This window comes from Mytilus californianus, unplaced genomic scaffold (assembly GCF_021869535.1).
Source record: "Mytilus californianus isolate M0D057914Y unplaced genomic scaffold, xbMytCali1.0.p SCAF_3, whole genome shotgun sequence".
In the NCBI taxonomy this organism is placed as follows: Eukaryota; Metazoa; Mollusca; class Bivalvia; order Mytilida; family Mytilidae; genus Mytilus; species Mytilus californianus.
This window is the reverse complement of record NW_026262679.1, coordinates 14506830-14529039: the sequence shown is the minus strand read 5'-3', so window position 1 is coordinate 14529039 and position 22210 is coordinate 14506830. Positions and strand designations below refer to the sequence as shown.

The window sequence follows — 22210 nt, the reverse complement described above, 5'->3', positions numbered from 1 at the left end:
TTGTTTTTTCACATAATAATCATACTGACATGGTTCTAAAAGTCTTTGAATTTGATGTAGTCGTTATTGTTGAAAGGGTGTAAAAGTTTGGAAATAGGGTCAAAATCGCACATTTCGCTTCCATTTGAGGAGAAAACGAGCCTGGTGACCCCCTTTTTTCTTTGCATTTTTGGATTCAGCTTAAAAAAATCTACAAAATATGTGAAAATAAAAAAATTCTACCGGGGGTCCTTATTGGGGTGAGCCACCTTAAGTTTAAATGAAAAAGGTAGGATCAGGTATCAGTAATGAAAAGGAGTTCCTGTATTTGATCATTTTAATCCTGTCTTGATCCATTATTCATTAATATTTTGGCTACCCCTTGTATGATTGTATTAGAAATTTATTTCTGTGTTGAAATAATTTGGTTACAGCAGTATAAATACTTACCAAAATATAAATATTAAATTAACTCTTGGAATAATAATATTATGGCACATACTGACATAGGGCCTATTTGAGTATTTCACTGAGAGTTCTGAAAAGTGATAAAATGTGTTTTGCACATGTCTTTAGTATCAAAATATATTCAATAAAATTACTTTAATAATATCCTCATGTATATAACAGCATATGGTGCTTAATATAATAATAGTTTGATCATGAGAGTGTCAAACAAAGGGACGTAACTCGTAAATTACTATCGGCCCCGCTTCGTCAGAAATATCGACACATCGAAGTGGCACATTTGCGTATTACAGCGTATTAAGTGGCACAAATTTGACATATCATAGTCAAAGTTAGGTTACATGACATAATTTAAATTCAGCATAGCTTCCCGAGAAGTTAAGAAAGAAAATTACGATTTTAATTTCCAGTGACCGATTTTTTTGGTCAACACCTAGACTTTGAAGACACATTTTGAGAGAAAAAAATAGTTTAATCCATAATTGAGTGGATCAATATATTTCTTATATACTCAAGAATGTTCACTTAAAAGCAAATTAGTTTTAATTCATGCAAAAAACTACAAATTCCAAAAAACGGGCTTCACTTTTTTTGGTAAAAAAATGCCCATATATGGTAATCACATGACTTCCATTGTTGCTTTAAGAAATGGGGTCAAACCGGGGTCAGCTTTCCGACTGATCTGCATTTCATTTTTTTTCTTTCACTTGCGCCGATTTTATCTTTCATTTGCGCCGATTGTGTACAGGTAAATTATAGGTGAAAGTTATTTTTTCATTTATCATATAAACCTCTTCCGTTAGCCAGTTGTACATATGTTATGAATTGTCAATTATAACATGTATATAACTGTTGTCCCCTGCTCACAAAGGGGAGGTGGGAGTAGAATTTTGAGCAGGATAAGTCAATTTAAAAGATATTTGTGCACTCTGTTTACATCCACTAAAATCACGGAGTAAAATTCTATTTACAGCATTTCAAAGCACCACAATAAAATCCATAAAAATGTAACACTAGTACAATGAATTATTATCTTGCCGAGAATATATATGCCACACATCTGATATATTCCTTTCTTGTCATTTTATCTTTTCTATACTTGTTATACTTGCCAATAACGAAGTCCATCTTTTCTTTCTCGTGTCAAAACGAAGTTCTCGAACAATATGACCAAAATTATCTTAAACATAAGGGAACACTATTTATATCCATATATTACCATGCAATATACATTCTAGGTTTACTACATGTACATGTATTTACTCGTATAGCAAATAAAGTATCGGGGCTAGTGATAAAAAAATAAAATAGGCGCTAATGAAAGAATCAAATCGGCGCAAATTAAAGATCGAAATTTTTTTTAAATCGGCGAAATCTCGTACGCCCGTGTAACTTTACACTGGTAAATTTATATGACTTACGCTTAGAATTTTAACTAAATATGTGATTTTCAAAACTGAGTTTTCAGAAGGTTAGGCCGATAAACAATACTTTCTAGAAGTTTCGATATACTGGCAACGTATGCATGTTGAGATTAACTTATTTCTTTAAGATTCTCGTAAAATAATGGTGATCTTGCAATGAAGTTCAATTTTATCTATACTGCTTAATTGACAAAATCTTATAGTAAAAATAAAAATGATAAAGGATCATTGTCTTTTGTCATTTGTTTCATTTCAAATTGTCTCAAGGAGAAATGATAAAGATTTCGCCTGATCTCACAGAAGCTTAAGGCAAAAAATATAAGAAATAATATACTCAGTGAATGTGAATTAAAATAAAAATTTACGGTTTTGAAAACTAAACTTGTTGTAAATTTAACTTATGACAAAAATCAATTGCTTCAAGAATAAAATCCAACATAAAATTTCTCACTTTCAAAAAGCTACAATGACCGGAAAGATTGAAAACAAATTTCGATTTTCAATGCCGGCAATCTATACATACAACCTTGTCGTTGTTTTAATTTCCAAAATGAGCTATTTAGATTCATAATATTTCATCCTGTTTTGAAAAATACTTTATAGTTTTCAACGGAAAATTATTTCTTAGATTCTAAACCAATTTTTGAATTAAAAACTTATTTGTATTTTATATTTACTGTCTCGTTTATTCAAAACACGTGAGGTAGTAATAACGGGGATCGTATTTTAAGATAGGTTAAATGGATGTAAAACGTTTTAGAATCAAAAACTTTAATTCATATATTATACCTATAATTTTAATTTTCTTATATTTTAAATATTCAGAAATAATGAATCCACAAACTAGATGGAATAATTTGTATACGCTCGTCTTAGTCGGGACACATAATGTTATAAAGAAGTCCGTCCGTGCTAATGTCTGTCCGTCTGTCAACAGTAGCGAAAGAGTGAGCTAGGGCGAAGTTCTGTTCAAAATTGACGTGACAAAAAAACCCACACATCTAGTCTAATATAGTCAAATAGTCTGTAAGTTAGCCAGTGTCATCTTTCATTTCTCTTTTTATTTTCAATGATTTTGCTAATGAGAGGGAGAGGACAAAAACGGAATTTCCTTTCTAAAGCGTCGTAAAAGTTTATTTCGAACAATTTTTCATTCCGACGGATGGTGTTTCTGAAGGTTAATTTTGTGCGACAACAACATCATGAGATCTGATACTGATACATACATGTGATCTCTTGTATTACCGGATAATATTAAAGTAGGTGAATATAGTTGTTATTCTTGATTCTTGAAAATTTAAATGTGGGTTTCAAACGTCTAATTTGCAATTTTTTTCAAACAGTACGCCAGCAAGGAAAACTTGTACTATGACGTCAGATTCAATGTTCTGAAGAAAGACAACTCTTTTCTTCAAAACGAACGAGAAAAAAACATGAAAATTAATCATAACTTTTTTGAAAGGTCGGTGACATATACATTTTTTGCTTTATTTTGAAGAGTACACATGGCACTTTCCTTCTTGAAATTTTGATGAAAAAATCACTGGTAGATATTTTTTAATACTTGAAACGTTTTTCATTCTTGCGTTTTATTTTTGGCAGGAATGAAATAAATCATATTTCTTAAGATCAAAACAATAAGAGCCTTAAACTCTTGAACCTGTATTTGATAGACACAAATCTACTGTTTAATATGAAACAAGAATTATGCTTGTAGGTTTGATATAATGGGATTTTTTGAGAGTTTAAATAACAAGCAAATATCATGTTAATATTCGGGAAAACACGAAACTGAGGTTGCTATAGTGACAAAACTAAGTCGGTGATCCCCAATTTTTTTTATCATATTTTGTTCCTCAAATCATGAAATACCTTCACACAAAATTTTAAGGAAATATCACTGGTAGAACTGAATAGGCTGTTTGGTCTTTAAGAAATAACGTTTACTGCAAATGGGGGTACCTGTAAAGAAAGTAATTTTAAATGGTGAACAATTGTATCTTTAATCCAAAAATTTGAACTTAAGCAGCAGGGGTATATAGTAATCGACTCATGCAAAAGTTGTCCGATTTTATTTCAGTATATTTCAGTATAGCGAAGTAGCGATTTCTGGCGCATCACTGTATTTTTCGAGATATTTTAGAAATGGAATATTAAATTAAATTCCTCCTGTCCCACCCTAGAAAATTAAATGGTCACCCCCTTAGGTATCTCTTTCCCTTCGTATTTTATATTACGTTTAATTTTTAATATTTTAAAACTTTTCTATTGCCTTTATGGAAGTTTTTATAAATTTTGGTGTATGCATGTATGAACTGGGACAAATTTATTTATCATTAGACCAGGTATAAAGTAGTCAAAAGCAAATACGTCTTACATTCTTATGAGTTGGTACATGGACTCTTTGAGTTGAATCTGAGACGTCACGTTAGCAATGTAAAAAGTAACAAATTTCATGTGGGGGGGGGGGGGGGGACCTTTTTAGAGTACTGTTCTTACAGTCGGCATGAGGTGTGATAACCCGTCCATTCAAATTTGGTTCATTTTGGTCGGTATTTGCTGTTTGAGGCTAATAATGTACAATTACCTGAGCAACAAGTGAAAGCGGTCAATAATTTCCAGAGAGATTGTGAAGAACAATTTGAATAGTTTGAAAAAGGATGTTGACAACTTGTGTTGGTATAATGTTTACGGAGACAAGGGCGGATATCTTAGGCCGAATTCCGAATTTAAATCACCAACGTTGGGTGTAAATAGTTGATTCAACATATGAATAGGAAAGGATGATGAATGGTATTTCATATTTCAAATAATTTTACACCTTATTTTTTGCCGTTTAAATCTTATCCTGAAAGCACACTTATTACTAAAATAATAAGCTGAAGATCTGAAATGAGCCTTTACCTTGTATGTTGTGTAGCATAAAGATAAAGCATCCAAGAATGTCATAAATGCAACTTTACAGCGTGGAATGCCAAAACCAACGTCAAACAATGGCCGCCATTACGTGTTGACAACGTCGTCTAGTGAACCGTATCACTGAGCACCGAAATCCTTACTCAGAGGTTTCCGTTAGGAGTGTGGTTTCGCATTTTGGCTCCGGTGGATTTTTCAAATATAAAAGTTATTGTGCAATGCAATTCATTTTTAGACATCTGATGACTATCCTATTTGAAATGATTGGTGGTTACAGAGAATTGCTCTTAAGGCTTCAAAGTGGGTTTATATGAACATCAAGATTGTTTTTGTCTCGCCTGCGACTTTTTATGTCGCAGTATATATGTAAGACATAGGGATTACTATGCGGCGGTGGCAGCGATGTAACCTATTTGTATTAAGCTTTATATTTCAGAAGGTAGAAGACCTGGATGCTTCATATCTTGTATGCCGAGATACCTTATGTGACGAAGTTTCTGTCTGTCATTTGTACATTTTCCTTAACCTCATTTTCATGGTTCAGCGACTGCTTGAACAAAAATTTAGTTTTTATTTAGCATGTAAAAATCTCACTTTTTATGAGTAATAGGATAAGTATATTTGGTATAAGGGTTTCTTGCAACGTCTACATGTTCGTCAGAGAGAGTTCACCTGACCATAACCTCATTATATGGATCAGTATTCAAGGTTTAAGTTACGTGATTAGGTCCGTTTCTCAGATACTATCAGCAGTAGGTCAACTTTATGTGGTGTATGGAATGATTGTAAGGGGTACTTGTCAGTCTGGCAGGTATAATCTTACCTTGACCCCATTTTCATTGGTCAATGTTAAGTTTTTGTCTTTTGGTCTGTTTTTCAATTACCTTATGCAATAGGTCAACTATATTTGGTGTATTGAATAATTGTAAGGTGAACATTATAAAAATAAGGAGATGAGGTGTGATTGCCAATGAGACAACTATCCACCAAAGTTCAAATGAAGTGGATGTAAGCAATGTCTGACAGGATTTATTTGACCTCGACCTCATTGTCATGGATCTTTTAAAATGTTAAGTGTATGTGATACTTGTAGTAAAACCTTTATCTGTAAGACTTTCAACATACAATCAATGGTCAGTAAAGCAGGCGAGACATTTCAGCGTGAACACTCTTGATTACATTTTTATAAGCTATTTGTTTGACATTAAGTATTTTCGTATCTAGACCGGCGATAGGTCCAGAAATTTTTGTATTGTTTACAAGCACTTATTTTTTGCTCACCTGGCCCAAAGAGCAAAGTAAGCTTTTTTTCATCACTTGGCGTCAGTCGTCCGTCGTCGTCGCCCGTCGTCGTCTGTTAACTTTTACAAAAATCTTCTCCTCTGAAACTACTGGGCCAATTTTAACCAAACATGGTCACAATTATCATTGAGTAATCTAGTTTAAAAAATGTGTCCGATGACTACGCTTGCCAACCAAGATGGCCGACATGGCTAAAATTAGAACCTATGGTTAAAATGCAAGTTTTGTCTGTTACTTTGAAAATCGTTATAAATAGAGAAAATCTGACGACTTATAGGTGATATTGCCCTTAAATGATAAATTTTTTTTTATTTTTGCCTATTATCTTGAAAATTATTATAGATAGAGAAAACTTTAAATTGCAAAAATGATCAACAAGACTAGTTCTACAAAAAGAACATGATCGAAATCGTCAGTCGACTCCTTATAAGAGTTATTGCCCTTTGATGACGATTTTTACCATTTTTTTGCGTTTTAACCTTATATCTTAAAAATTATAATAGATAGATAGAAACTTAAATAAGCAAAAATGATAAGCAAGACAAGATTTAAATTTAAAGACCAAACAGCCTATTCAGTACTACCAGTGATTTTTCCTTAAAATTTTGTGTGAAGGTATTTCATGATTTGAGGAACAAAATATGATAAAAAAAATTGGGGGTCACCGACTTAGTTTTGTCACTATAGCAACCTCAGTTTCGTGTTTTCCCGAATATTAATATGATATTTGCTTGTTATTTAAACTCTCAAAAAATCCCATTATATCAAACCTACAAGCATAATTCTTGTTTCATGTTAAAGAGTAGATTTGTGTCTATCAAATACAGGTTCAAGAGTTTAAGACTCTTATTGTTTTGATCTTAAAAAATATGATTTATTTCATTCCCGCCAAAAATAAAACGCAAGAATGAAAAACGTTTTAAGTATTAAAAAATAACCACCAGTGATTTTTTCATAAACAATTCAAGAAGCAAAATGCCATGTGTACTCTTCAAAATAAAGCAAAAAAATGTATATGTCACCGACCTTTCAAAAAAGTTATGATTAATTTTCATGTTTTTTTCTCGTTCGTTTTGAAGAAAAGAGTTGTCTTTCTTCAGAACATTGAATCTGACGTCATAGTACAAGTTTTCCTTGCTGGCGCACTATTTGAAAAAAATTGCAAATTGGACGTTTGAAACCCACATTTAAATTTTCAAGAATCTAATATAACAACTATATTAACCTACTTTATTATCCAGTAATACAAGAGATCACATGTATGTATCAGTATCAGATCTCATGATGTTGTTGCCGCACAAAATTAACCTTCAGAAACACCTTCCGTCGGAATGAAAAATTGTTCGAAATAACCTTTTACGACGCTTTAGAAAGGAAAGTCTGTTTTTGTCCTCTCCCTCTTATAAGCAAAATCATTGAAAACAAAAAGAGAAATGAAAGTTGACACTGGTTAAGTTAACTTACAGACTATTTGACTATATTAAACTAGATGTGTGGGGTTTTTTGTCGCGTCAATTTCAGAACTTTGCCCTAGCGCACTCTTTCGCTACTGTTGACAGACGGACACACATTAGCACGGACGGACTTCTTTATACCATTATGTGTCCCGACTAGGACGAACGTATACAAATTATTCCATCTAGTGTGTGTATTCATTATTTCTGGATATTTAAAATATAAGAAAATTAAAATTATAGGTATAATATATGAATTAAAGTTTTTGATCCTAAAAATTTTTACATCCATTTAACCTATCATAAAATACAATCCCCGTTATAATACCTCACGTGTTTTGAATAAACGAGACAGTAAATACAAAATACAAATAAGTTTTTAATGCAAACATTGATTTAGAATCTAAGAAATAATTTTCCGTTGAAAACTATAAAGTATTTCTCAAAACAGGTTGAAATATTATGAATCTAAATAGCTCATTTTTGGAAATTAAAACAAAGACAAGGTATGTATAGATTGCCGGCATTGAAAATCGAAATTTGTTTCCAATCTTTCCGGTCATTGTAGCTTTTTGAAAGTGAGAAATTTTATGTTGGATCTTATTCTTGAAGCAATTGTTTTTGTCATAAGTTAAATTTACAACAAGTTTAGTTTTAAAACCGTAAATTTTGATTTTAATTCACATTCACTGAGTATATTAATTTCTTATATTTTTTGCCTTAAGCTTCTGTGAGATCAGGCGAAATCTTTATCATTTCTCCTTGAGACAATTTGAAACAAATGACAAAAGACAGTGAACCTTTATCATTTTTATTTTTACTATAAGATTGTGTCAATTAAGCAGTATAGATAAAATTTAACTTCATTGCAAGATCACCATTATTTTACGAGAATCTTAAAGACATAAGTTAATCTCAACATGCATACGTTGCCAGTATATCGAAACTTCTAGAAAGTATTTTTTAACGGCCTAACCTTCTGAAAACTCAATTTTGAAAATTACGTATTAAGTTAAAATTCTAAGCGTAATTCATATAAATTTACCAGTGTAAAGTTACACGGGCGTACGAGATTTGCTCCGATTTAAAAAAAATTTCGATCTTTAATTTGCTCCGATTTGATTCTTTCATTAGCGCCTATTTTATTTTGTTATCACTAGCCCCGATACTATATTTGCTATACGAGTAAATACATGTACATGAAGTAAACCTAGAATGTATATTGCATGGTAATATAAGGATATAAACAGTGTTTCCTTATGTTTAAGATAATTTTGGTCATATTGTTCGAGAACTTCGTTTTGACACGAGAAAGAAAAGATGGACTTCGTTGTTGGCAAGTACAACAAGTATAGAAAAGATGAAATGACAAGAAAGGAATATATCAGATGTGTGGCATATAAATTCTCGACAAGATAATAATTCATTGTACTAGTATTTCGATTTTATTGTGGTGCTTTGAAATGCTGTAAAAAGAAATTTTACTCCGTGATTTTAGTGGATGTAAACAGAGTGCACAAATATCTTTTAAATTGACTTATCCTGCTCGAAATTCTACTCCCACCTCCCCTTTGTGAGCAGGGGACAATAGTTATATACATGTTGTAATTGACAATTCATAACATATGTACAACAGGCTAACGTAAGAGGTTTATATGATAAATAAAAAAATAACTTTCACCTATAATTTACCTGTACACAATCGGCGCAAATGAAAGACAAAATCGGCGCAAGTGAAAGAAAAAAAGTGAAATGCAGATCGGCGAAAATGCAAAAAGCCGAGTTCAAAATTTATATTTTTATTATTATTTTTATTAGAACGGAGGTTACAGATAGTGTAGTATCTTTTGTGTCCATTTGTGTTTAATTTCCACTAGGTATCAGCGCGACGCTTAATTCCACTTTTCTTGGAAGACGTAGTTTTAAGCGTACACCATGTTGGAATCCGTGAAAAACGCGAAATAGGACGTTATAATTTGATGTATTTTTCATGGCTAGAAACAACGTCATAGAGCTTTTATGTCACTACCAAGTTGCGTTAGTTGATGCGCATCAACAATAGGCTGTTTGGTCTTTAAGACAAAAATGGTGGAAATCATCCGATGAATCCTTATTAGTGTTATTGCCCTTTAATGACGATTTTCACCATTTTTTTGCGTTTTGCCTTATATGATACAAATTATAATAGATAAATCACAAAAATGATCATTAAGTCAAGATCTACCAACAAGTCAAATTTTGCCGATGTAGTTAGTAGACTGTCACTCTTTAAAGGAGTGATTGCCTTAAATGAGGAATTTTTGAACCCTCTTTTGTGTTTTGAGCAAAAACCAAAGAAGATACAGTCGGAAAGCTGACCCCGGTTTGACCCCATTTCTTAAAGCAACAATGGAAGTCATGCGATTACCATATATGGGCATTTTTTTACCAAAAAAAGTGAAGCCCGTTTTTTGGAATTTGTAGTTTTTTGCATGAATTAAAACTAATTTGCTTTTAAGTGAACATTCTTGAGTATATAAGAAATATATTGATCCACTCAATTATGGATTAAACTATTTTTTTCTCTCAAAATGTGTCTTCAAAGTCTAGGTGTTGACCAAAAAAATCGGTCACTGGAAATTAAAATCGTAATTTTCTTTCTTAACTTCTCGGGAAGCTATGCTGAATTTAAATTATGTCATGTAACCTAACTTTGACTATGACATGTCAAATTTGTGCCACTTAATACGCTGTAATACGCAAATGTGCCACTTCGATGTGTCGATATTTCTGACGAAGCGGGGCCGATAGTAATTTACGAGTTACGTCCCTTTGTTTGACACTCTCATGATCAAACTATTATTATATTAAGCACCATATGCTGTTATTTACATGAGGATATTTATTAAAATAATATTATTGAATATCTTTTGATACTAAAGACATGTGCAAAAAAATTAGCGAAACACATTTTATCACTTTTCAGAACTCAGTCTCAGTGAAATACTCAAATCATGAGGCCCTATGTCAGTATGTGCCATAATATTATTATTCCAAGAGTTAATTTAATATTTATATTTTGGTAAGTATTTATACTGCTGTAACCAAATTATTTCAACACAGAAATAAATTTCTAATTTAATCATACAAGGGGTAGCCAAAATATTAATGAATAATGGATCAAGACAGGATTAAAATGATCAAATACAGGAACTCCTTTTCATTACTGATACCTGATCCTACCTTTTTCATTTAAACTTAAACGAGAACATAATGAAAGTATTCTGAGACTGAATGTAAATTCTTCATTATTTGAAATAAAAGGAAATTACTTAATTAGTTTGCAATTCTTGTATGAAAAAACAAAATATAACAATCAATTATGTCTCACTGATTCCATGCAGATTCTAATGAATGGACTCAAATTATAAAAAAAACACTAAACCAATAAATTAATGGTTCTAATCATGAACTTGAAAATAGACAAGAACAAAAAACACTGGGTCTAATATTTTTCTTCTTCTATTTTTTTTTTTTAACAATTATGCATTTTTATATTTATATAAAAGTATTTCAGAGCAGATTCTGAGTGCTAAGTCAACAATATTATGTTTTAGATCACAAGTCATAAGTAAGTCACACTTCATGTCAGTATGAACATGCTTTGAATAAGAGTGATTAAAATGCTAGTCTGAAAGAGATTGTTTTAAGTTCATATTCAGGACAAGACTTTTTCATTTACCTTTGGCAGTTTTGCAGCATTACTTCATCACAATTTTTTTTATAATATTATAAACGATGAATGAGTTTTGGTTAAGGTTGTGTAAAGACAGTATACGATTTCCTTACCTTGTTTTAGTTAAGTCAAACAATTCACTGACTTAAAGAGAATAATTAATCCAGTCAAATATTCACAGCTGAACTCGCCATTGCTTATTCAAACAAACACACTAAATGTGTGTACATTGTGTAAAGATGCAAGTTGACATCGATGTGTAAGATAAAAAAACTACAATGTCAAAAAATGTCTTTCGTTTGGAATTTAGTTCGAACGGGGTTTCCTAAGGGGTGATAGAACATTAGACTTGATTTTTGTTTTAACTTTGAGATACTTATTATTAATTTTTTATATAGTTTGTATAATCTTTGTTTATCTGGAAAAAAAAGAAGAAAAAAATAACAGACAATTTCGCATAATTCTTAAACGACGATCAAAGGCATTACGTTATTTTTAAAAGACGGACAATTTATAACATGTTTAAGTATTATTTTCTTTGATAATAAGAACCATGCTTGAAAAATCGAACGAAATCTATTTTTGACCCTAATGGCAAGTAAGAAACAGAAAAAAGAAAAAAATCCAAATTGTCGCCAAATTATTTTTTCCGCGAAATTAACGCAATTTCAGAATGGCGGGTTTTAATATCAGTCCCATTGTTGTCTTAAGAAAGTAGCAACAACGGTCGTTTCTAAGGGCTTGCTTTCCGACTGGATAGAGAGAAACTAAACAGACTAAATGATCAGCAATAAAAGATCAACAAAACAGAGATTTTTGTCATGAATTATATTCTCGTCTACCATGTTGGAGAGTGTCCTTTGTTGAATATGCACATAGACAAAGGTGAGCGACACAGTCTCTTTAGAGCCTCTAGTTTTTCACGCGAACTTTTTTACGCAATTTTACAAAATAAAGAGACGAAAGACATATGATTTTTGTTTAATCTCTTCAAAGATACATATAGAATAACCATACATTGTCTCGAAATATAAATTTTATTTGTACAAGGCTTACAAACAGGTAGAACGAGAGGCTGTGCCGAGCATTTCTATCCTGTTTTGAGCCTCGTACAAATAAAATTTATATTTAGAGACAATTTATGGTTATTCTTAAATACTGCAATTCCTACAACTGTTCCAAATGAAATATTTAGGTAAAAACCATCATTTTTTAATTTGGAGCTAACGACGTAAAAATTCCGCGAAACTGTACTTTTAATGACGTCATAAATAAAACTCATTCACGCATTCTCAAGGTCATAAAAAAGGCGATATACGGTCAATGACTGTATATCACAAATGATTATATGGTCAGTGCAATTTGACTGCGCAAATAGCACAGCTGCAGTATATATGTAAATAATTTCAGAAAAGGTATCACTCAAAGGGATTGAAATTCTACTTTTGGCAAAATTTTTTGGGGAAATGTGACATTTTCACACCCCTTTTTACAATATTTTATTGCAAATAAATGCAGATTGTTGCCTTGAATACATAATAAAGAAATTATATTTCACCATTTTAACTACTGAAAATCAAATCTATGGAAGATAGAGTTGTCTCATTGGCACTCATACCACATCTTCTTATATCTAAGATATGATTACATACATTTACACATATATGACACAACCAGTAAGCTTAATTTGTAAGAAGGCAAGGAAAAGGGAATGGTAAATTCTTGAGAGTCAGTTTTAATTTTTTTCCTAACTGCATATTGCTATACCAAAGAGAAAGAAAAAAGACAAGAAATAGCACGATAAACAGATTATCCGGTTATCTACGTATAGGTATCCGGCGTAAAATATCAGCCGGTCGACACAAATGTGAACCTGGTTCGCTACACTCACTCGCCCAAAAGGTTCACATTGTTGCTGATAATTAACGATGTATATATGCAAACAATCCGATAATCTATACTTATTCACCGGGGAATAACAATCCGAGCCTAATTGGTAATGTATTAATTTATACACGAATTATGACGTCACGGACGTCTGTAAACAAAATGGCAACGGTTAGGTTAGGAATTAAACTTCTCGGTTGAGGAGAAAACAAGGTCTGAAAATTCATCCAGTGCCGAGGGAAGCCTTCTTTCAGGACCATCAATACTTTACAGAAAGAGTCTACTAAGTCAGGAACCTGATGTTCAGTGGTTGTTGTTTGTTGATGTGGTTCATAAGTGTTTCTCGTTTTTCGTTTTTTATATAGATTAGACCGTTGGTTTTCCTGTTTGAATGGTTTTACACTAGTCATTTTTGGGGCCCTTTATAGCTTGCTGTTCGGTGTGAGCCAAGGATCCGTGTTGAAGGCCGTACTTTGACCTATAATGGTTTATTTTTACAAATTGTGACTTGGATGGAGAGTTGTCTCATTGGCACTCATGCCACATCTTCTTTTATCTATATACTAGTAGTCGCCGTCATGTAAAATTGGCACCAGGTTTTTGATCAAATACTTTAAAGTCTAGCAATCACTGTCCTACCTGTTATGGTGATTGTACGGTATTATCCGACTTTCACATTATCTTAAACGGTTTTCCATTGTAAATCCACCATAGTAGCCAATGGTCTGCAATAGAATATTTCTTTAGACTTACGTTACTATTGAGCAAAAGTTTCGAGGGTCCGAAAAATATGTAAATAAACTGAACGTAAAACTCCACGGCAACACTTTCGGTGAAACAATGTCCGATTCCATCATTGAAAATCGTCTAGTATATTGTGAAGGTCAGGATTATACCGTGCAATCACAGTAAAAGGTGGGACAGTTAAAGTTTTTTTCTGAATAACTTGGGTTCCTCTTCATTGTAAAACGTCATCTCGAATGAACGCGATTGATAGTTTAAAAATATTTGATCAAAACACCGGTGCCAATTTTACATGACAACGACTATAAGATACAAAATAATTCTCTGCTGTAAGCAAATATGTTGCTACAGTAAGACACGTGCTTCTTTAACATTTATATTCGATGATTCGAAAGGCATTTCTTCTGTTAGTTCGGTATAATAAAACAAATGTGGCCCCTTAGAAGCGGTCAATATCCAAATTTGTCAATTCTAAAGAGTTATTCACTTCCGTTTCCGCACTTATGACAAAATCCTTTTAGGGTTGACAATCTTGGAGATTCACCTTTTCTTAGTATATAGCTCTGTCTCGAATTGAATATTTTCAGTATTTGAATTCAGGGATTATTTTTCTTTTCCCTTTTTTTTTATTATTATTTCATATGCTTTTAATGTGGATAAAGTTGAAAATGACAGGAACTATATCTTTTTTTCTACGCGTCTTCCTATAGTTTGATGTTGACAACACCTATTGTTTTATAACATCAGAAGAGTTAAATTACAGGATTTCCTTACTTTTAAAGTTATCTTATTTTATCTGAACTGGTAATCACGGTATTTCATTGCAACCAATGTAATAAAATAGGTTTTTCATGATTGAGTTTGAAACTTGAAACAAAAAACAAATAAGTATCTCCATTAAATATATAACAGAGAGAAAGAAAAAAAAACAACCAAACAATCAAAAATCTAAACTGATAAAAATAACATAAAAGATAACATTCTGCCTTTATTACAGCACATTGATTTTAACTGCAGGTATTTAAGTCGCTTGGCAATCTAGCGCAGCCAGATACCATTACCAAAATTGATCTAGCGAATCCAATTACAACCTTGAGTCTTCGATTATACCCTCAATTATGGGAGGGTGTTCCGTTCTTTAAACTCAAATTGAAACTCTGCGAACCAGAATATATGGATGCTCCTTCCATGAAGGCAAACGCGACAATAACTAATTCAGATTCTCGGATCATTAGAACTCCGAAGAGAAACGTCGAAAATCCTAAAGTTTCTATTATTAGAAACAGAGAAGCTGATATTCGCCTTTCTAAGAAATTGAAGCACCTCTTCCACACTCCTGCTGATCCCCATGCCAACAGTAAAAATAATAGAAAGTCTATAGTCAATGAAAATACCAATCATTTAATTGCTTCAAGATTCAATAGCCAAAAAAATCACAACTCAAAGTACCACACATCTTCCTACAAGCATCGAAACCAGTTTCGTAGGAATCAATACCACCATGGTTCTCCAAATATGGATATTGATCGTACATTGCACCTTGATACTTTACGCCCTATTTATGGTCACACATCGAACACTGATGATAAACCTTTTAAGGACCGCAAACAAAGAGATGCTGGGCCCACTAGCAGCTATCTTAAAAAAAACCCAACATTTCCTAATGGAAATCAATATACGCATGGTAAGGAGAATCGACATCTTCCAATCCGATATTACAATAAACGTAAGCACAAAAGAGACCGAATTGATGATCGACTTAGCAATGATAATTTGAAAACACACAAAAAAAACATTGACCAGTACAAAGAGCACAGACATAAACATAAAAAATACCACTCCAGATCCAATTATAACAAAGACAACGATAAAGAAGAAAAAAAGTCGTTCGAAAATATATTCAAAAAGGACAAAAATACGGATTCTTACAAAGAAAATCGACATAAACATAAAAAACCGTATAAATATGGCAAAAGGCACCATAAGGTTACCAAAAACACTTTGATAAATAAGATCGACCATCAATCTAAATCTGATAAACAAACTCAAATAAAGTTGAAGAAACAAAAGAAACAACCAGATGATGAAAGGCCTATTAAAAACAAGCAAAACATGACAAATGTGGTAATAACAGAAGGAAACAAACAGCTTAAAATTGAAGAGCAAATACGTAAACTTAGAAAAGAAGACCAAAGAAAACAGGAACATTTACTTAGAGAAAAAGAACGTAGATTTGAAGAATATAGACGTAAACGTAAAGAGGTAAAAATTAAACAACATAAACGTATAGTGGAACTAAATCTAAAATTTAAAAAACAACAAAGTGAATGTGATAAAAAAAGAAGACGGACATATTGTCAATCTCAAAGCTCAAATAGTCGGTCGAGAAAAAAATGCCTTCGTCGTTTTCGCAGTGAGTTTCAAGAATGTAGTAAAAAATTAAAAAAGTTGAGAAAAAAAGAACTTAGTAAGGAAAACACTAACAGTGCTTTGCAATACCTTGAACGTAAACATAAAAAGGAAGAGGAAAAGGAAGAAAGTACACGTAAACGTAGAGTGGAAGAAAGTACACGCAAACTTGAAGAGAAAATACGTAAACTTAGAGAGGACGCACGTAGACAACAAGAACATCAACTTAGAGAGAAAGAACGTAAACGTAAACATAAACTTGAAGAGGAAGCACGTAAACGTAAACTTGAAGAGGAAGAACGTAAACGTAAACTTGAGGCAAAACGTAAAATTGCTGAGGAAGAACGTAAACGTAAACTTGAGGCAAAACGTAAAATTGCAGAGGAAGAACGTAGACTAAAGGAACATAAAATTAGAGAGGAAGAACGTAAACGTGAACTTGAGGCAAAACGTAAAATTGCAGAGGAAGAACGTAGACTACAGGAACATAAAATTAGAGAGGAAGAACGTAAACGTAAAATTAGAGAGGAACTACTTAAACGTAAACTTAAGGAGGAAGCACGTAAACGTGAAATTGAAGAGGAAAAACGTAAACTAAGAGAGAAAGAACGTAGACGACAGGAAAACAAACTGAAAGAGGAAGAACGTAAACGCAAACTTAGAGAGGAAGAACGTAAACGTAAACTTGAGGAGGAAGAACGTAAACGTAAACTTGAGGAGGAAGAACGTAAACGTAAACTTCAGGAGGAAGCACGTAAACGTAAAATTGAAGAGGAAAAACGTAAACTAAGAGACGAAGAACGTAAACGACAGGAAAACAAACTAAAAGAGGAAGAACGTAAACGCAAACTTAGAGAGGAAGAACGTAAACGTAAACTTGAGGAGGAAGAACGTAAACGTAAACTTCAGGAGGAAGCACGTAAACGTAAAATTGAAGAGGAAAAACGTAAACTAAGAAAGGAAGAACGTAGACGACAGGAAAACAAACTAAAAGAGGAAGAACGTAGACGAAAGGAAAACAAACTAAAAGAGGAAGAACGTAAACGTAAACTTATAAAGGAAGAACGTAAACGTAAACTTGAAGAGGAAGAACGTAAACGTAAACTTCAGGAGAATGCACGTAAACGTAAACTTGATGAGGAAAAACGTAAACTAAGAGAGGAAGAACGTAAGCGTAAAATTAGAGAGGAAAAACTTAAACAACATAAATTTGAAGAGGAAAAACGTAAACGTAAACTTAAAGAGAAAGAACGTAGACAACAAGAACCTGTTCCAAGCATAACTGTTCAGACAAGAACAACGACCGAACCCACAACAACACCAAGTATAACGATAAGACAGCGAACCACAAATACGAGTCAACCAACCACAACGACAAGCCAACCAACCACAACAGCCAACTTGACAAAGGACACACTGAATGAAGATCTTAAAAAAGAACTCATCAAAGAAACGAAAGGTATATAATATTTTAGGAAGGGCAAAGGTCAAGGTCACTATTTTTTTTTTTTTTGGAAAAATGGTTTGCGGGTGATACATTGAGTTTCCCTTGCTAGATTAGAATGAAACTTATACAGATTGAAGATATGAGGGTAGGGGTAGAAACTCGGGGGGGGGGGGGGGGGGGGGGGGGGGGGGGGGTACGTGCACTTCGACCGTTTTGTGGTAGGGGTGAGCAGCATCGAGTATCCGACCCTTTTCATATATTTTTAATAACAAAAATACATACATAATCAATTATTTTTTGACAAAAAATATACCTGTACTAAGCTATGTTGCTTGAGATAAATAGATTTGACAAATATCTAATGCATTTATGACTGTAGTTTTCACGCATCTCTGAAAAAAATCGACATCTGATTAGTTTCAGATACGTTTTTATCTCAAAAAATATCGACCTTATCACATGTCACAGCGTCTAATCCCTACAACACATTTCATGGAAAATACCCCCCCCCCCCCTTTTTTTCCCTCCTGGGTAGAATTCTTTTGATTTTGGTGTCAATTTGTCAAAGGTATATGTTACTTTTGTCAAAAGTATATGTTACTTTAACAAAAAAATAGATTTTGATTTTAGCCCACCTGGCCCTGAGGGCCAAGTGGTCTTTTCTCATCACTTAGCGTCCATCGTCCGTTTACTTTTACAAAAATCATCTCCTCTGAATCTACTGGGCCAATTGGCACCAAACATAGCCATAATCATCTTTTGGTTATCTAATTTAAAGTTTTGTCCGATGACCCCGCTTGCCAAACAACATATTTTTCTCACACCGATTCAGAAATTTGAAAATAGCATGAAAATTAGAGAATATAGATTCCACCATTGCAACAAGTGTGTTACGATATTTCTCCACTCGAGACAGTTAAATTTTAATATTTAAAGCGCGAGGCTTGTCGAGCTCTTAAAATATTAAAATTTAACTGTTGAGAGTGGAGAAATATCGTAACACACGAGTTATAGTGGTGGAATCTGTTTCTCTAATGATTTTTATCCTTCCTTTTCAAAGATTTGCAGAAAGTTGTGTTCTTTATGTGTGACGTCATCAGGCATGGTCGCCTTGTTTCATGACGTCACAATCGGGAATTCAGAAGAAATCAAGAAAATTTAACGTCATAATTAAATTTCGACCAATCATTTGCCGAGAAAAGATATTTTACTAGTGAGGAGAACAATTTTTTCACAATCGATTGGGAAACGTGAAAAAAGTGACAAAATTAGAGAAAGAAATGTTCAAAATGTTGAGATCTACTTCTGTTTGATTACATCAAAACTGTCAGACGACTTTTTACAGGAGTTATTGCCCTTCAATCATGAATCTTACCATTTTTTTTTTCAATTTGCTTTTTATCTTGAAAACTATTTAAAGATATAGAGAAACTTTTAAAAGCAAAAGTTATCACCAACACTATATTTACAAATATAAAGTCAACTTGGCCAGTCAGTCAACTTCTTATTGGAGTTATTTCCTTTTAATGACGAGTTTTACCATTTTTTGTTGTTTTCGACCATTATCCTGAATATTTTAATTCGGTTGCTATAGCAACAATGTATCGGAATCTGCAATCAAAATCATAAAGACTTAAACATTTTTCTTTCTTTCGTAAGGAAAACTACATCAGTGCTAAGAAAGTGAATACCAAGATATATAATAAACCATCAAAGAGCTGTGTTTTATTTAATATGCTTTCTAATGTTCTTATTTTATCTTATTGTGAATACATAGAATCGTTTTCATAACAGCGTAGACAACCGTAAAACTTTTGTTGATTATAATACTGAATGAGTTACCTTTAACTTGTTTGTCATTGGCTAACGTAACAATGATTTTACGCTCACTCAGTCTGTCAGAGGCCTTCCAGTGGGGATTTAAATAATGATCACTTGTTACACATTTCGATACATAAAATGAAACTTTCTTTTCACAAAACTTTAAAAGATTTGTTTTAAATATTTGTTTATACCATCACATACAACAGTTTCATTTTAAAGAATAATAATGTTCAGAGCTGATATCATTAAATAATCCAAAAATACGTTTATTCATTGTAAAAAACTTTTAAGTTCATGGGGTTAATTCACAAAATATCTTATTGATTACGAGAAGAAGTACTTCTACGTTGTAATCATTTTAAAAGAGTGGCCTACTGTTTATTTAATGCATACATGTAGGTTTTGTTTGTGAAGAGTTCAGGATAATTAAAAAATCATTTTATTTTTTTTTTAATACCTTGATTTTTTTTTTACATATATCGATTCATTCATTCAGATATTTATCAGTTTGTCCTGGCTATTCAAGTCCTACACAACGTCTCACGAATTTGGTCTTTTTCTTACAAAAATTATATTCTTGTGATGTATTCTTTTGTTGAAGAATGAATGTTGCCCCTTTTTTAATTTTTTGTCGGTTATTTTTTGTGTCTCATTGACATATATGACAACCGGACTACCCCTTTCTTCATATTTAAAAAAACATACGAGTGACATCAATACCAATTCATGACACAAAATAACTAAGTTAAACTTACAACAGAAGAAAGATAATGAACATTTTATGGTCTACTTAATATCGAAGTCAGAATGTGGTCTTTGTAAAGATGTTGTAAATTAATCAAAAACAACAAAAAACTAAATAATTTGAATATTTATATTGGAAAAAGTAACGTTGTGTAAATCATTACAATTATTTTATTCCAAATGAATATCAAGCTGTTGCATTTTTCCGCTGCGAGCAAATTTTGACTTTTGACCGCATTTTTAAAATTAATTTTCTTGCTGTAATCCTGTTGGAAACTGCGCTGTATAGTTTATTTTTCGTTTATTGTTTATTGCCAAATATAGTCAAGACAGACACACAAAGTTTGAAAGGTTACATGTTAAAATAGTGAATGGAAATGGGAAATGTTTCAAAGAGACAACAACCCGACCAAAGAGTAAACAATACAGCCGAAGGCCACCAACGGGTCTTCAACACAGCGAGAAAATCCCGCACCCGAAGGCGCACTTCAGCTGGCCCTTTCACAAAAATGTGTACTAGTTCAGTGAAAATGGACATCACACTGAACTCCTAAACAAATAAATGAACTAAAATTAAAAAACATACAAAATGAAGACTAACAAAGACCAGAGGCTCCTGAGTTGGGACAGGAGCAAAAAATGCGGCGGGGTTAAACATGTTTAGTGAGATCGCAACCCTCACCCTATATCTCTAGCCAATGCAAATTAAACAAACACACAGCAATACACCGCTACATATTGTGCCAAAGTCGGGCTGGGGAGGGTGCATGTTATACTGATTTAATCCTGCAGCAATTTTAGCCAGGGAGGGGTTGCATGTTAAACTGCATTAGCCCACTAAATTTTGAGCCAAACGTCCGGCTATCCGGGTTTTGTGTTAAATTGTTCATTGTTGATTAAACGTCTATTTTACTATATATTTATGGACAGGACTCGATGGTTTTTGTTGTTGTGGTCTCTTAATTTTCCTACCTTTTATCTTTTTTGTTGTATAACAGATCTAAAGCCGTTTAATTACGAAACTATGTGCAATATATTTGTAACCCTCAGAAACGTGTCCTTACCCCCAAACGTGTCCGATTCCCCCAAACGTGTCAACATGACGTCACTGAACTGCAAAACATGTCTAAATGTAAAAGGGCGCCAAAGCGTGTCATTTTTATCAACGTCCAATCGTGTCCATTTTTCAGTTGGAAAGCAAGTCCTTGGAAACGTCCGTTGTCGTCAAGCTCTATCAGCAACAATAGCAGGGGGGATTAATTAGGTGGCGCTACAGTCGTGCGCCAAATCAATCGGCTAAAAGATTGACGTTTAAAGTATTTATTTCAACTTGTCATGCTTAAAATTATTATAATTGAATTTTAGAATTTGTAGGTTTTGCGACCAATATAGTTTCAATACGTCATAGAAACATTATCAAAAATAGCTTGTTATTGCTATTTCTATGTCCTGTCCGTTTTAAAAAATTTCAGCCATCTTTTTTGTTCGCCAAAAACATCGATTTTTCATAACTTGACGTTTGCGTATCCAAATACGGAAAAGAACGGTATCAATCTTAAATGAAACCGGGTAAACTATTTCAAACTTCTACACAATTTTGAAGCCATCATTTTTTACTATTATACAACAATTTTGGTGACCACCAGTCATGTCAATTTGTACCTTGCTTTGGCTGCGTTTCTACTTCAAAACAGTAAAGTTCAACTTCTTTTCATTGTACCTGTTTCCAAAGTATTCTAAAATCCTGATTTTATTATATATATGAATGAAACTGTGATTAAAAATTGTTGTTTTTCACAGTTCCATACGATACCTCCATTTTAAAGTAATTAAAACCCTTTTTGATCCCCTACACAAATTGACGGTGACATTGTATTCTTTTTCAACATACGTCATA

At 32.9% G+C, this 22210-nt stretch overlaps 1 protein-coding gene across 1 annotated transcript in view; it reads left to right on the top strand.

The window, feature by feature from the left end:
* The first annotated feature begins 14912 nt into the window (after positions 1-14912).
* The window catches only part of LOC127733965 (trichohyalin-like), a 114121-nt gene continuing 106823 nt past the window's right edge, over positions 14913-22210 (top strand). The window contains exon 1 of the mRNA XM_052243453.1: positions 14913-17757. Within this exon, the coding sequence (XP_052099413.1) occupies positions 15063-17757 (2695 nt within the window). The 5' untranslated portion in view covers positions 14913-15062. The remainder of the gene's footprint in view (positions 17758-22210) is intronic.